Here is a 15853-nt window from a genome sequence, read left to right as displayed (position 1 = left end):
CCGGGTCACCATACCGCCCCTACTCTCTCCCATCCCCCCCTTCCCCCTTCCCCCCTCCACCTCCCCCCCTCCACTTCCCCCCTTTCCCACCTCCTCCCCTCCCCCACTCTGAACCCTCTATTCTAGTCACCGTTTCCTGCTCCACAAAATGGCCACCGTTCTCAACACCTGCGGTCATGTGACCCGCCGCCCTCTCGGTTTCGGGCCTCTTTTTGCCTAACTCCGATTTTGGAAAGGCTGCACTCGGAAGACCAAGTGCTGGTTACACCAGAAAAATCCCACGACATCTTCGTGCCCGGGGACCGAGAGAGAAGGAAGAGCGCTAGAAAGGAAGAACGAACACTGGGTGCATAGGGGAGGAAAGGGGAGTGAGGAAGCCTGGGTTAAATTTTAAGGCCTTGTTGCTGAAGGCGAGGGAAGACTACAAGTTCTCGCGAGATCTCGAGAACTCCACAAGTCAGGCTTTAACGGGGAGTAGGGCAAGTGAAGCTCCAGCAAAACAGGACAGCATTTGATGTGCCTAGCTCCAAGGCTGCACGACTAGGGGGCGACGGGATTGACTACGAAATCCCGCGAGATTAGGAACAAGAGCGCGCAGTAGCCAGGCAGAAGTCGTAGCGGCAGGGGGAGTGCGGCTGGGCACACGTCTTACGTGCTGACGTAGCAGTCTTTCGAGTGGGTATATTAGAACGGTGACCGCGCCGTGCGCTCCAGAGCCGCAGTTCTCCCGTGAGAGAGCCTTCGCGGTGAACCAAGCACACTCGCTCAGCAGCAGAAGACTCCGAGTTCTCGGTACTCTTCAGGGATGAGTCATGTGGCGGTGGAAAATGCGCTCGGGCTGGACCAGCAGGTGAGCTTCAAGGAGCGGACCAAGGCGGCCGCTGCATGAATTCTCCCCTGACTTAACCTGGTTTATGGCGCAGCGCTAACTGGCACCCTCAGTTTACATTTCCTGGGTTCCTTGGGATAGGGACTTTCATTGCCCGGGGCTTTAGAGGGACGGGGAGGCGGCGGAAGTGCTAGTGTTGGCTGTCTTTTGGGCCCCGGCTTGGCCCGCGGTATTGTCCCCCGGCCGAGCACAATGGCGGCTTTTGTGTGTGCGTGCGCAGGCGGGCGGAGGGGGAGGGGTGCGCGCTCTCGCAGGGACGCGCACGCGCGAACCCCGGCTGATTAGTGACCCGTGGGGGGCGGGGGGGTTGCGCAGCGCGACGGCGCGCGAATGGGGACCCTTTTGGCCTCAAGGGCCTCGGCCTTCACTTCTCTCGCGGCCCAGATTCCTGTCGGGCAGACCCGGACTCGTCCGGTGTGAGCGTGCGTGTGAGCGGTTGAGAAACGCTGCCCTGGAATGTGGGAGGGGGCGACGCGGGGGGGTGGCCTTCGCTCTGGGTAATGGCGGCGGCCTCCTTTGTGTGGTGCTGGGTGGCTGGGCGGCGCTGTGGCCCACTACTGGGAGAGGCCGGGCCAGCGGGCCCACGGCCGACGAGAGCCTGGAAAAGAGGATGGAACGGGCATCTAGTTCCTCCCGGGTTTCCTTCCGCAGGCCCTTCAAGCTTCAGCCCAGTTTCCGCAGGGTCGTCGCAGGCCCGGCGCCGCGGCTGGGGAGGCCGCGTTTCCGGAGTGGAAAGTTTTGTGACGCAGAAAATTCAGGGAGGAGGGGGGAAGGGGAGGGAGTAATGGGCCGCTGCGTATGTCGTGGCGCCAGGCTCTAGAGATAGAAGTTGAACGGCGGGAAGACATCGGGGAGGTTCGGGACCTGTCGCATCTCTTAACTCCGTTTTGCCTGAGATGGTCACTGTGGCACTTTCGCCTAGGGCTGCCCTTTGTTTTTCTTGGGGGGCGGATACCGCGGGTTGTTTTTGCGTGTCTTCATGATCATGACGTTTGATCCAGGAACTCACCAGAGGAAAAATACCCGGGATATGACTTAGGGGGAGATAAACAGTTTTGTTGTTGACTTGTTGCTATTTGCGCAGTAAAATATGGGGAATGGGTCAGAGAGCTCTTCTCTTTTGTCTTAATCGGAATCCCTTCTAAGGTTTTCCGGGCAAAGAGGATGGATGTGTGGTCTGAGAGAAGGATTTAATGATCTCTTCTTTTGGGGGGAGTATTTTTTCCCCCGTTAATGAAACAGTTACATTAATTCTCCATATTACTGACGCTTCGTATGTTGAATGGAGCATAGACAAAAATATCTGGTATCAAGGGCAATCAAGGCTAATCCCCAGTTCTAACATACTCCACATAGATGGTGTCGATTTTAAGATTGTAGGCAGAAATGAATCTTAAATTTGTAATCGATTTAACCTAAAAATTACGCCTTCAGGGTCGTTAAAGTTTAGATAGGAATTTATAGCAAGCAAGTTCACTATTGAGAAAATTGCCACAATGTAATCCTATCAATTTATAGAAGCATTTACACTTGCTTTTAGTTCATATTGCCACAGTGCAAAATAAAGAAATTATATTGCCACAGTATAAAATTAAAAACAAAATTTATACTGTAACAAGTGCGAGAAGAAAGTTGGCACGTTCCTACTGTGCCTTAAAGTATCAGTTTATTAACTAATTGCAGAGAGTGCATGGCAGCGTTTTTGCCAGTGGAAATTCTGGAAATGAGTTCCCTAAAGTCCTCATTCTTTTTTATAATTTATTTGACATAGCATCTGCTTCCAGTTTTCAGTGACTCCATTGATACTTGCAGTTTGGCAGTATCATTGAGCTTTAAACACAGAATTTATAAATGTGGTATGACATCTCTTGCAAACACATGGCAACAGTACTGGATGACTTGGTCTTCTGTGGCTTTTCTGAAAAAAGTAATTTTGTTTTTGCATTTATAGATTTTTCCTCCCTTGCTGCTTGTCAGTAGTTCTTGGTTAGCCATTATAAAACGTCATGAACGTAGCATGACATAACCTTTTTTTCTAGAACGTTGAGGCTTTGAACTATCAGTGTAAAGGGATGGGTAGAAGTGGAGATTCAAAGGTGGTAAAATGTTCTTTAGGAGCATTGGAGCCATTTATGATTAATTGTCTTTGAACTTACTGTTAAAATGGGAGAATAGATAACTTTCAGAGTGGTGCCCACCTCAAGTGAGCTAATTTTTTTGTTCTTGTGGAGTATATCCTAATTTAAATAAACTAGTGTTTTATTCGGAGGTAAAGGAATAAAAGAATAGTTAACTCAGAATGTGCCCTAACATTAAATTCGGGCCCAGTTGGTACTGGATTGCACTGCATCGTTCTGTGCTGCCTTATGTAGTGTCTATAGTGTTATTATTTTGCATTTGCTCTGAGGCTTATGTCTTCAGAGCATTCTTGGTCACATTCTCACTAGGTTCTTATCTGCTCTGCGAACTATCTGGGGGAACTGTTTGAATGCAGGATGTCAGTATGTTTTAGTACTGGGGCTGCTAACTATCTAACTCTTTTCTAGTTTGCTGGCCTAGACCTGAACTCTTCAGATAATCAGACTGGAGGAAGTACTGCCAGCAGTAAGTAATACGTTTTATGGATTTATTGAGTATTAGAGCTCAAGATCTTAATATTTTCATGAATATACTTAAAATTTAAAAATTTGTTCTTTGATTTTTACTACGTATGGAATTACGTAGATTTGGTGTTACGTAGTACTTAGAGATCAATCTAAAGCATTGTGACCTTTCTGATAATAAAAGGGATTAGGTGGTTCTGTTGAGTAACAGCAGTTAATCATTAAAAAGAACTTACAGAATGCATATATTATTCTTTGAAGACTTCGATTATGCTCATTATGAATTGTGCCCCAGTTTGGAGGTGGTGGGGATGCATTTATCCCCGTTGGAGTGAATTGACTAGAATTACACTCAGTTAAGGAAACATACATTTTCATCAGCTACAGTTACTCCTTTCTCTTGAAGAACATGGGACTTACTAATATAACAGATTATATTGAATTTTGGGGTGATGGCTAGGATTTTTAAATTTTTTTAATTTTTAAAACCGACAAAAATAGGATGCCATATAATGTTTCGATATGTATACATTGTGAACTCTGGTAAAAGATTTTTTTTTAAAGAGGTTATTTGGAGATTGTCAGAGGTTAGGAGATTTTGGTGGCTTCTTATTTGGCAGTAGACCTGTTTCACCTCAGATCTCTTGCCACTTACAACATGAATTGGTGAATCGACTATGATCTCCTCATTTTCAGCTTAAGAGGGTCTCACTAGGCACAAGATATTCGCTTTAAAATCCATGTTATTTGCCATGCTGAGAATCTTAAGAATTGCTCATCCTAATAGAGAGCTTTTAAAAAATATTTAATTCAGTCCAGAAGTGAAAAAGACAAATTGTAGGTTTACTACTCAAAATAAAATGAGCCTGGGTCGTAGCTCAGTAGTAGAGTGCTCGCTAACATTTGTGAAGCCCTGAATTCTATCCCCAGAACTGAAAAATAAAAAGAACAATAAAAAACAAAGAAGTTAACTTACCTTTACTTGGATATACATAATTTGCTTTTGCTTTTCATCCATAGTCTAGGCTGTTTTCCTCCCCACCTACAGAATAACAGTTGACTTAAACTCAGCAAGCCCCAAATTAGAAATTCCAATTTCTTAATGTCTCCCCTTCGCAACTTTTTCATGTATATTTGATGTATGTTTTGGAACTTAATGGCGTAGAAACAAAAGCTTCTTAGAGGCTAGTTGTGTTGATTTATTACCTAATAGTAGTCTTTTATAAGAAAATCAGGTTAAATAACTTCTAGTAGCTAGTTAAATGTATTTGATTTGTGGGTTTCAGCTATTAGGTTTCAAGTCAAAGTTCTAGTTGGATGTGGTGGCACATGCCTATAATCCCAGAGGCCACTGAGGCAGGAGGATCAAAAAAGTTCAAGGCCAGCCTCAGCAATTTAGTAAGACCCTGAATCAAAATTTAAAACAAGGAGGCTGGTGAAATGGCTCAGTGGTTTAAGTGCCCTTGGGATCAATCCCTGGTATATACCCCCTACCCTGTCCCATGCCCCCACCAAAAAAAAAAAAAATCTTATGAAGCTGTAACCCATTTAAAGTAAGGTTCATATTTTTCCCTCTCAGTTTCCAGGCAAGTAGGCAGACCAGGAATCTGGAAAGTGTTAGGAAAAAATGTTTTCGAGGTCCATTTTTTTTTTTAAATAGCAGAAATTTTTGTAAAAAGCTATAATGTTAAGGTTTTTGACATTAATTTATATTATTTCTTTTAGAAGGGCGCTATATCCCTCCTCATTTAAGGAACAGAGAAGCTGCTAAAGGTAAGTCCTTACAACAATGTTTTAGAGTTCACTCTTCATTTAGAAATTGGTCAAATTCTAGGGAAAATGAGGCAGCTTAGAAGTCTGTTAACATTGTGTTGTCCTGTTTCCAACAGGACTGCTTCAAATACTAGGATTTAGAAACTTTGAAAAAATCGTATTTAGCGGGCTGTGACCTCAAATGCCACCTACTAGGGAGGCTGAGCTGGGGAGGATCCCAAGTTTGAGGCCATCCTGGGCAACTTAGTGTGACCCTGTTTAAAGTTAAAAAATAAAGGCTGGGGGTGTAGCTCAGAGGTAGAATGCTTGTCTAGAATGCACAAGCTCCTGGGGTCCCCCCAGAACCCACCCCATACTCCACAAGAATAGAGAAGAAAAACCTCTTTTAATATCAGATAGTGGAGAATTTTCCTGTCAGACTCTTCTAAGGCCAAGGGATATGGTTTTTGTACAGTATCCTATTTTTGTAATAATTTAAAGCATGGTTTTCATTTGAAAAAGGTAAGCAGGTACTCTGCTATATAAACCCAACTGCAAAGTGATAATCTAGTTTCTGTTTGTGGAGGTACCAAAATGAAGATGGACCTATTGTAGACTAGTTAATAGCATTGGTCACACTCCAGTGAATTGGGAACAATTTTCAAGTTTCATCTACTTAACTGCCTCTTTTGAAAGGTTTTATGCAAAGTATATTACAACACCTCGTGTCTTTTCCTATTATACGTGTGATGTAGTGATTGATAATTAATAGATGTTTCATATCGTGGGTGCTGTGTGTTGCATAAAATGGACGATAATGAAATTTTTAGAGGAAAAGGGAAGATCATGGAAACTTTAAAGATCAAGAGGGAAGGAAGATAGATAAAGAAGGCAGGTAGCTGGAATGGACCCTCACATATATTTAGTGCTGTTTTCCCCTTTGTTGCATTGATAGGAATCAGAAATAATATCAAAGATTTTAGAACTGGAAGAGATCTAGAAATTGAATTTAGATCTTGATTGCTCGCAAAGGGCACCTGGCTGGCTAATGGTAGAGGTGGGAGGCAGAAGGAAAGTAACTTATCAGTTGTCTCAGTTTAATAAGGTATCATTTAAGATAGTTAATTAAACTCTGTCTTTAAACCTTCCACCTGTCTTTGGGCTAATTTATACCTTTGTGATACCCTCTCACGTGAATATTTACAACTGTACCCAAGGAACTTATCCACCCTGAGAATGGGTAGGAAAGAGTTCTCCTTTTCCAAGTTTCTGTTTCACGTCAAGTTTATAAATAGATGAACCATTAAAATGGTATCATTGACACTAGTGTGTTTCATGTGTACAAAACACTGTTTTTGAACTTTTTACCATCAAAATCTAAAGATAATATTAAACCAAATAATCTGACATACTAAGAAGAATGTTTTGCATGAGTACCACCTTTAGGAAACATTGAAACAATGGCAACTGTTTCCTCAAACTCGTTCAGACATGACGTGAATAGAAATTAAAATGTGGTTATTTGGCAAAACGATAACCATTGAATTACAGGTAAAGCTATTGATAACTTAAAGGTGGTATTCATTCAGAACATTCTTAGATTGACCCTTGGTCTAGTGTACAGTATTTTCTAGTGGAGAGAATTGTTTTTTTTAACATTTAAAATATCAAACTGGTGTAACCAGTTGTAAATCTTGATTCTTTTCTAGTGACATGGTAGGAATACATCCATTGGCCCATAGAAAAAAGTCAGTGGAGGGACCTTCAGATGCATCAAGATTGCTGGGTATGGTGGTGTATGCCTGCAATCCCAGCTACTTAGGCTGACGCAAGAGGAACCCAAGTTTGAGGCCAGCCTTGGCAGCTTAACATGACTCCTGTCTCAAATCAAAAGGTCTAGGGATGTGACTCTGGTGGAGTACCCCTGGGTTTAATCCCTAGTACCCCCTCCCCACAAAAAAAGAAAAAACAAAGATTGATAATACTTTAATGATTCTTCTAATATAGTGTTTTTCTTTGTTTGTTTTTTAAGGATTCTACGATAAAGACAGTTCAGGGTGGAGTTCTAGTAAAGACAAGGATGCGTACAGCAGTTTTGGATCTCGAAGTGATTCAAGAGGGAAGTCAAGTTTCTTCAGCGATCGTGGAAGTGGATCAAGGGGAAGGTAAGTGATTTTTGTCTTCTCACCTTATGTGCATATGCAATAGAAACTTAGGAATTGATCTCTAATTTGGTAATTCCTCATCCTGACTGCCTATTTGAATGTTAAGCATTCTGTTTAATCGTTGTGTTTCTTAGCTGTAAAAAGTCTTTAATAAATTGAACTTGTTACATAGAAATTAGATAGAAATATGAATATGCTCGCTCTTTGGCATAATAAAGTCAGCTATTTTTTTATTTCTCTAGTTTTATATATTTAATATAATGGCCTAATTTGATTGAGGTTTTTGTGGACTCTCTATGACAATTTTTAAACACCTTATATTTTTGATTATGCAAGTGTGGTGAACTGACCCCATGCGCCTAATAGCTGTGGTTAGTCCTGTGTCCTGATTTTTCGCAAACAGGCCTAAATCCCTAAAAACATCTTAATTCAGGTAAGGATTTTTTTCTACCTTTTATCCAAAATTTGTCACACAGGTGAATTGCCCTTTAAATGACATCCTAGTATAACTTGGACAATTGATATTCGGTGTGCTATTTTCTTTTTCCTACCACTAAGTATATTTGGATCCAAGAGCACTCTAAATGAAGGTGTGAGCTTATGTGCCAATTTTAAACATATAAAACTTGATTTTTAATGTTGGAATGCATGAGGCATTATTATAATCTGTATGACTTTGTAGAAAAAGTGATTTTAGGAAGTATATAAATGATATGTACAATTTGACAATTAGTAAGCCTTGTCAAATAAGAAGCAAGAATTCGTCTGTCGACATCCTTGTAATTGACCATTAATGAATAATAATCACCTATCTCCAGATAGCATTCAGGAGTAGTAGTGGAGATCTGATAATAGCTAAATGGTATGATTCTGATTAATTGCTTGTGCTGTTTAGGTTTGATGATCGTGGACGGAGTGACTATGATGGCATTGGCAGCCGTGGAGACAGAAGTGGCTTTGGCAAATTTGAACGTGGTGGCAATAGTCGCTGGTGTGACAAATCAGATGAAGATGACTGGTCAAAGCCACTCCCACCAAGTGAACGCTTGGAACAGTAAGTTTTTTAAATGTGTGCTAATTTACGATGAAGCCTTATTAGCTTATATAGTAGGTAAACTTATCAGTCTTTTGATTTTAGGGAACTCTTTTCTGGAGGCAACACTGGGATTAACTTTGAGAAATATGATGACATTCCGGTTGAGGCAACAGGCAACAACTGCCCTCCACATATTGAAAGTGTAAGTATTTTTGTTTGACCTTTTGAGACACAAAGGAAATTGTAACTTTTTCCACAGCACATCAGAATGAGATGGGCTTCTCATATATAGATCAAATACCTCATTGGCTTGTGGAAGGGAGAGATTATTTACTTTATACATAATTCTCTACTAGAGTAAGAAATAGGTCAAACATACGAGCCCAAAGTTTTCAATGTAGAGTAAGCTTGGGGATTGATTTTTCTCAAAGTATAACATAATTTTACTGAAAGCAATGATAAACTAAATGGTGATTTCCATTATTGTATAAAACAAGATGTCTAGATAATGTGTTTTTAGTTATTTAACCTTATTAAATTTCTTGACAGTTCAGTGATGTTGAGATGGGAGAAATTATCATGGGAAATATTGAGCTTACTCGTTATACTCGCCCAACTCCAGTGCAGAAGCATGCTATTCCTATTATCAAAGAGAAAAGAGACTTGATGGCTTGTGCCCAAACAGGTAAGGTCACTTGATAAGAGTGATATGTTTGTTAACACTTTTTCTGTAAAGAACCAAATGAGTAATTTGTGGGCTAGGCAGGTTCTCTACCACTGAGCTATGTCTACATCCTCAGCTATTTTTTTCTGAAAGAGGGTCTTGCTCATTTGCCCAGGCAGGCCTGGAACTCCAAGCCTTCCACCTCAGCCTCCTGAGTGGCTGGGATTACAGATGTATATACTACTGTGCCTGGCTTGTGGGTTTTTCGGTGGGTCATGTGGTTTCTGATTACTACCCAGCTCTGCTGTTTATAGTATGAAAGAAGCCATAGGTGTTACATATATTATTGCATGTAGCTCTGGCCTGAATTTTGCTGACTTGAATGGATATGCTTTCTCTTAATAGGATCTGGGAAAACTGCAGCATTTCTTCTGCCCATCTTGAGTCAAATTTATTCAGATGGTCCAGGAGAGGCTTTGAGGGCCATGAAGGTAAATATTTCTTTCTTCTTTTTTTCCTGGTACTAGGGATTGAACCCAGGGCCTTGGCAATACTAGACAAGTACTAAACACTGAGCCTTACCCCAACCCAGTGTTTTCTTTATAAAGTGGAAATTTGTTGTAGGTAGAACTCGTAGCTATTGAAAAGAACTTTCTAAATGGTGCTAAGATTCTATGTAGTCTAACCTCATGTGTAATATGTAAGTTTCAAAAGAAAATTATGTTGTGATGAACTTTTTGAGAAATACCTTTTTCCCCCCTTCAGGAGAATGGAAGGTATGGGCGCCGCAAGCAATACCCAATCTCCTTGGTATTGGCACCGACAAGAGAGCTGGCAGTACAGATTTATGAGGAAGCCAGAAAAGTATGTGCTTCAGTGATTATTTTCTCACTGATTCTATAAAACATTTATGATTGTGTGAAAATCTTGACCTTGGAATTGATAAAAAAAAATTTTTTTGCTTATAGTTCTCATACCGATCGAGGGTTCGTCCTTGTGTGGTTTATGGTGGTGCTGATATCGGTCAGCAGATTCGAGACTTAGAACGTGGGTGCCACTTGTTAGTAGCTACTCCAGGACGTCTCGTGGATATGATGGAAAGAGGAAAGATCGGATTAGACTTCTGCAAGTATGTTAATGTTTAATAATGACCATAACTTTTTTGGTATTGTCTAAATTTAAATCTATTTTTTGGTACTGCAAGTTGAACCCAGGGTCTAGCACATGCTTGACAAGTGCCCTGCCACTGAGCTACAGCCCTAGCCCTCTAAATTTAAAGATGAGAAGTGATTTAATTTAGTCCTTTTTAAAGAAAGTTTGTACATTGTAATTTTTTTTCTTTAATTTTCTTTAGATATTGATAGACCTTTATTTTATTCATTTATTTATAAGGGGTGCTGAGAATCGAACTCAGTGTCTCACACATGCTAGGCAAGTACTCTACCACTGAGCCACAACCTCAGCCCTCGTAATTTTAATGTTGAAAAATTAGTTAACATTTTAGTAGAGATGAGGATGACCAGATCAATAGACATCAAGTAGTAAAAACTGATTTGGCATCTATCTTGAATGACTTAACCTAATGGGAAGAATCCTGTGCTTGTGTGTCTATATATTCCTGTGCCAAATCATGCAGTGTAAGGAATTTAATTGCCTTAGTGTATAATTGTAATTACAGTGCAGCAGTACTAAAACTCCTTTGATTTCTTTACAAATTGTAAACTAAGTTTTCTTTTATGACAGATACTTGGTGTTAGATGAAGCTGATCGGATGTTGGATATGGGGTTTGAGCCTCAGATCCGTAGAATAGTTGAACAAGATACTATGCCTCCAAAAGGTGTCCGCCACACTATGATGTTTAGTGCTACTTTTCCTAAGGAAATACAGGTACTAGATGCTGTTGCAAATATTATTTATTTAGCAATTTATCTTGGCAGATACTAAAAAATATGTTTTTATTATTTCAGATGCTAGCTCGTGATTTCTTGGATGAATATATCTTTTTGGCCGTAGGAAGAGTGGGCTCTACTTCTGAGAATATCACACAGAAAGTAGTCTGGGTGGAAGAACCAGACAAACGGTCATTTCTGCTTGACCTCCTAAATGCAACAGGTAAAATTATGAATAATTTCAGCATCACTGTGGCTTGCTTAATGAGAATCCATCTGGTTGTCTTTTAACTTTTCTTTTGATCTAAAACATTCTGTGTTAAAGCAGTCCATTTCACTTGCCTCTTTGCATGTTCACTAAGTATAAAGAATTAAGCTGTTAATAGTGACATCAACCTTGTAATTTTTCAAATTCAGGCAAGGATTCACTGACCTTAGTGTTCGTGGAGACTAAAAAAGGTGCAGATTCTCTGGAGGATTTCTTATATCATGAAGGATATGCTTGCACCAGTATCCATGGAGACCGTTCTCAAAGAGATAGAGAAGAGGCCCTTCACCAGTTCCGCTCAGGAAAAAGCCCAATTCTGGTGGCTACGGCAGTATGTATACTACTATCATTTTCATTCAGGCTTGGCATGTTTAAATGCTTTCTTTGAAATGGGCCATATATAACAGAAGTTCTTTTTCAGGTAGCAGCAAGAGGATTAGATATTTCAAATGTGAAACACGTTATCAATTTTGATTTGCCAAGTGATATTGAAGAATATGTGCATCGCATAGGCCGTACAGGACGTGTAGGAAACCTTGGTAAGTGGTTACTAGGTGGTCGATTTTTTTTTTTTTTTTTTTTTTTTTTTTTCGGTTTTCCATTGTGCTGCACGCAGCAAAGAACTTGATAAGATTAGAAGTATTTTATTGAGTCCCCAAGCAGATTTAGACCTTATCTCAAAATAAAAAGGACTGGGGGTGTAGCTCAGTGGTAAAGCACCCAGGAGTTCCGTCCCCAGTAACCCCCACACCCCACCAAAAAGAAACAAAAAGAAAAACCACCTTGGTCTACATAGAAAGTAAGACTGCTAAACTACTTTGTGGAAAACCTTTGTTTATGTCCTTTTTTTGGATCCGTTCTAGGCCTTGCCACCTCATTCTTTAACGAGAGAAACATAAATATTACTAAGGATTTGTTGGATCTTCTTGTTGAAGCAAAACAAGAAGTGCCATCTTGGTTAGAAAACATGGCTTTTGAACACCACTACAAGGGTAGCAGTCGTGGACGTTCTAAGAGGTGAGGTCTGGGTGGTGCATAGTGGGGGAGGTGTTCACTTCCACTTCCCAGTGTCACTTGCTCTGGGTAGGTGAACTTTTTGGTATTTAATTTTAAAAGCTTAATTTTCTTGGGTGAGACTGTTAATGTGTTAGTCCTTCACTGTGAAGGACTTCACAACCAAACCACTCTTGGGTGAAGTGTGTCTGGATGGGGAATTGTTTGAAAGGAAAACTCATTGTTTGGAAAGTTTGAGCAGGAGTTGAGTTACTTGAGGTGTTTTCTTTTTTTTCCTTTGTAGCAGTAGATTTAGTGGAGGGTTTGGTGCCAGAGACTATCGGCAGAGCAGTGGTGCCAGCAGTTCCAGCTTCAGCAGCAGCCGTGCGAGCAGCAGTCGCAGCGGTGGAGGTGGCCATGGCAGCAGCAGAGGATTTGGTGGAGGTAGTGTTCATTTTTAACCTGTCCTCTTTTTCCAGAGCATCATTAAAACCCTCAGGGGAAGTTCAGCACTATACTAGAGATTGCTTTTTGTAACTTTACATCGAAATAGTTAAAGATTGGAAGGATTGTGTCTAATGATGGATGAATTAATTAATTTTTCTCTCTTTTAAATCTCTCATTAGGTGGCTATGGAGGCTTTTACAACAGTGATGGATATGGAGGAAATTATAACTCCCAGGGGGTTGACTGGTGGGGTAACTGAGCCTGCCTTGAGTAGGTCACCCTGCCAAACAAGCTAATATGGAAACCACATGTAACTTAGCCAGACTATACCTTGTGTAGCTTCAAGAACTCGCAGTACATTACCAGCTGTGATTCTCCACTGAAATTTTTTTTTTAAGGGAGCTCAAGGTCACAAGAAGAAATGAAAGGAACAATCAGCAGCCCTGTTCGGAAGGTGGTTTGAAGACTTCATTGCTGTAGTTTGGATTAACTCCCCTCCCGCCTATCCCCATCCCAAACTGCATTTATAATTTTGTGACTGAGGATCATTTGTTTGTTAATGTACTGTGCCTTTAACTTTAGACAACTTTTTATTTTGATGTCCTGTTGGCTCAGTAATGCTCAAGATATCAATTGTTTTGACAAAATAAATTTACTGAACTTGGGCTAAAATCAAACCTTGGCACACAGGTGTGATACAACTTAACAGGAATCATCGATTCATCCATAAATATTATAAGGAAAAAACTTATGCGGTAGCCTGCATTAGGGCTTTTTGATACTTGCAGATTGGGGGAAAACAAACAACAAACGTCTTGAAGCATATCAATGGAATTAGTTTCTAATGTGGCAAACTGTATTAAGTTAAAGTTCTGATTTGCTCACTCTATCCTGGATAGGTATTTAGAACCTGATAGTCTTTAAACAAGCCATTCCAGTCATGATGAGGTGATGTATGAATACATGCATACATTCAAAGCACTGTTTTCAAAGTTAATGCAAGTAAATACAGCAATTCCTCTTTCAATGTTTAGGCAGATCATTAATTATGAGCTAGCCAAATGTGGGCATACTATTACAGGGGAAGTTTAAAGGTCTGATAACTTGAAATAGGTTTTTAGGAGAATTCATCTACTTAGACTTTTTAAATGCCTGCCATAAATGAAATTGAAATGGTAGAATGGCTGACCACAGCAATGACCAGCCCTCGTTAGGGCCCTGGATGATTTTTGGTCTAATAACGCATGCTAGTGTTGATGTTTTTTGGTCAAGAGGGTATGAACAGGAAGAATTATGCAGCAGGCTTTATTTTAAATGCCGATTCACATTACTCTGTTCAAGCTGCGTTGAGATGTTAAACTGGCTTACTATAGACTTTGTAAAAATGGCTCCAGAAGAGTAACAAACTGAAATCTTTGAGATCACACAGGTTGGAAATATGTACATAACTGCACAAGGTGTCGATTCTGCTCTACAGTGCAGTTTAGTCAGTTTTAGTTGCATAGGTTTCCATTGTATTTATAGTCTGTTTATGCTAAATCTGGCCAAAGATGAGCATTGTCCACCACTAAAATGCCTCTGCCACTTTGAATTCTGGGCTAATTTTTGTGGCCAGAATGCGGTGATCAAAACGCTCAATCTTTTTACAGTGGCATAGGAAGACGGCAAAAATTTCCTAAAGTGCAATAGATTTTCAAGTGTATTGTGCCTTGTTCTAAAACTTTTATTAAGTAGGTGCACTTGACAGTATTGAGGTCATTTGTTATGGTGCTATTTCAATTAGTCTAGGTTTAGGCCCTTGTACATTTTGCCCATAACTTTTTACAAAGTACTTCTTTTATTGCACATTCAGAGAATTTTATATATATGTCTTGTGTGCGTGTCCTTAAAACTTCCAATCTTATTTTGTCTCTTGGAGATTGTTGAACGCAGCTTGTCTAGGAAGGGGATGGGACTAGATTCTAAAATTTATTTGGGACCATGGGAATGATAGCTGGGAAGAAAACTATTTGCACACGACAGATTTCTAGATACTTTTTGCTGCTAGTTTTATGTAATATTTATTGAACATTTTGACAAATATTTATTTTTGTAAGCCTAAAAGTGATTCTTTGAAAGTTTAAAGAAACTTGACCAAAAGACAGTACAAAAACACTGGCACTTGAATGTTGAATGTCACCGTATGCGTGAAATTATATATTTCGGGGTAGTGTGAGCTTTTAATGTTAAGTCATATTAAACTCTTAAGTCAAATTGAGCAGACCCGGCATTGGCAGTGTAGCCATAACTTTCTGATGTTAGTAAAAACAAAATTGGCGACTTGAAATTAAATCATGCCAAGGTTTTGATACACTTGTCTTAAGATATTAATGAAACACTTCAAAACACTGATATGAAGTGTCCAGATTCTCAGATGTTTGTTGTGTGAGTTTTGTTTAGTTGTGTGTATTTTTTTTTTTTTTTTTCAGTGAATGTCTGGCACATTGCAATCCTCAAACATGTGGTTATCTTTGTTGTATTGGCATAATCAGTGACTTGTACATTCAGCGATAGCATTTGAGCAAGTTTTATCAGCAAGCAATATTTTCAGTTAATACATTAAAGTTTTGAAAATCATGTAAGAATGGATTTAAACTTGCTGAATGTAAAGATTGAACCTCAAGTCACTGTAGCTTTAGTAATTGCTTATTGTATTAGTTTAGATGCTAGCACTGCATGTGCTGTGCATATTCTGATTTTATTAAAATAAAAAATTGAACTGCACAGTCTCCTTTGTAGTTGTCAATTGTGGTTTATTTTTAGAGGTGAAAATAAAGTTGTGCTTTTGCCTGAAGAATTGTAAAATGTGTTTTAATTATTGTCCATTACTGTATTTTGAGATGCTTTTCGGACATGACTGTAATAAAAGATGAAGGTTGTGTTTCAAATAGAATGAAATCGATGGAAATCTAAATGGAGCTTCCTGATTGATGTACGGCATTTATTGCAGACTAGTTTATACTTGAAGCAACAATATGGGTGAGAGACTTCTTTGAAGGGCGGTTGCACAGTGTAAGAATGGATTGGGTAATAGGCAAGCTTACTAGTAATCCTACAAGTTGATGTTCATCCATTTAGGGATCAAGGGTGTATTTGGGGGTCTGTGA

The 15853-nt window shown here is 39.9% G+C and overlaps 1 protein-coding gene across 3 annotated transcripts; it reads left to right on the top strand.

Moving 5' to 3' along the window:
* The first annotated feature begins 692 nt into the window (after positions 1–692).
* DDX3X (DEAD-box helicase 3 X-linked) lies at positions 693–15475 on the top strand. Of its 3 annotated transcripts, none has more exons than XM_079122908.1 (17): positions 693–850; positions 3436–3493; positions 5218–5265; positions 7277–7409; positions 8305–8463; positions 8548–8647; positions 8995–9130; positions 9515–9600; positions 9875–9973; positions 10078–10238; positions 10853–10997; positions 11078–11222; positions 11417–11598; positions 11689–11806; positions 12131–12284; positions 12568–12704; positions 12887–15475. In XM_079122908.1, exons 1-17 carry the CDS (start codon positions 806–808, stop codon positions 12964–12966), a joined length of 1986 nt encoding a protein of 661 aa, XP_078979034.1. In that variant the 5' UTR covers positions 693–805; the 3' UTR covers positions 12967–15475. The 3 variants fall into 3 exon arrangements, with proteins under 3 accessions (XP_078979034.1, XP_078979033.1, XP_078979032.1); XM_079122907.1 differs by having other exon boundaries at positions 694–850; positions 5221–5265; positions 12565–12704; XM_079122906.1 differs by having other exon boundaries at positions 694–850; positions 12565–12704.
* The last annotated feature ends 378 nt before the right edge of the window (positions 15476–15853 follow it).

The sequence above is a fragment of the Sciurus vulgaris genome (assembly GCF_902686455.1).
Source record: "Sciurus vulgaris genome assembly, chromosome: X".
Lineage (NCBI taxonomy): Eukaryota > Metazoa > Chordata > Mammalia > Rodentia > Sciuridae > Sciurus > Sciurus vulgaris.
This window is presented reverse-complemented; position numbering and strand designations above follow the sequence as displayed.

Coding starts and splice junctions, on each gene's coding strand:
- DDX3X (XM_079122906.1), top strand. CDS start 806: ATGAGTCATGTGGCGGTGGAAAATGCGCTCGGGCTGGACCAGCAG. Junction 5,266..7,276: donor GAACAGAGAAGCTGCTAAAG/GTAAGTCCTTAC, acceptor TTGTTTTTTAAG/GATTCTACGATAAAGACAGT. Junction 11,807..12,130: donor AGGACGTGTAGGAAACCTTG/GTAAGTGGTTAC, acceptor GATCCGTTCTAG/GCCTTGCCACCTCATTCTTT.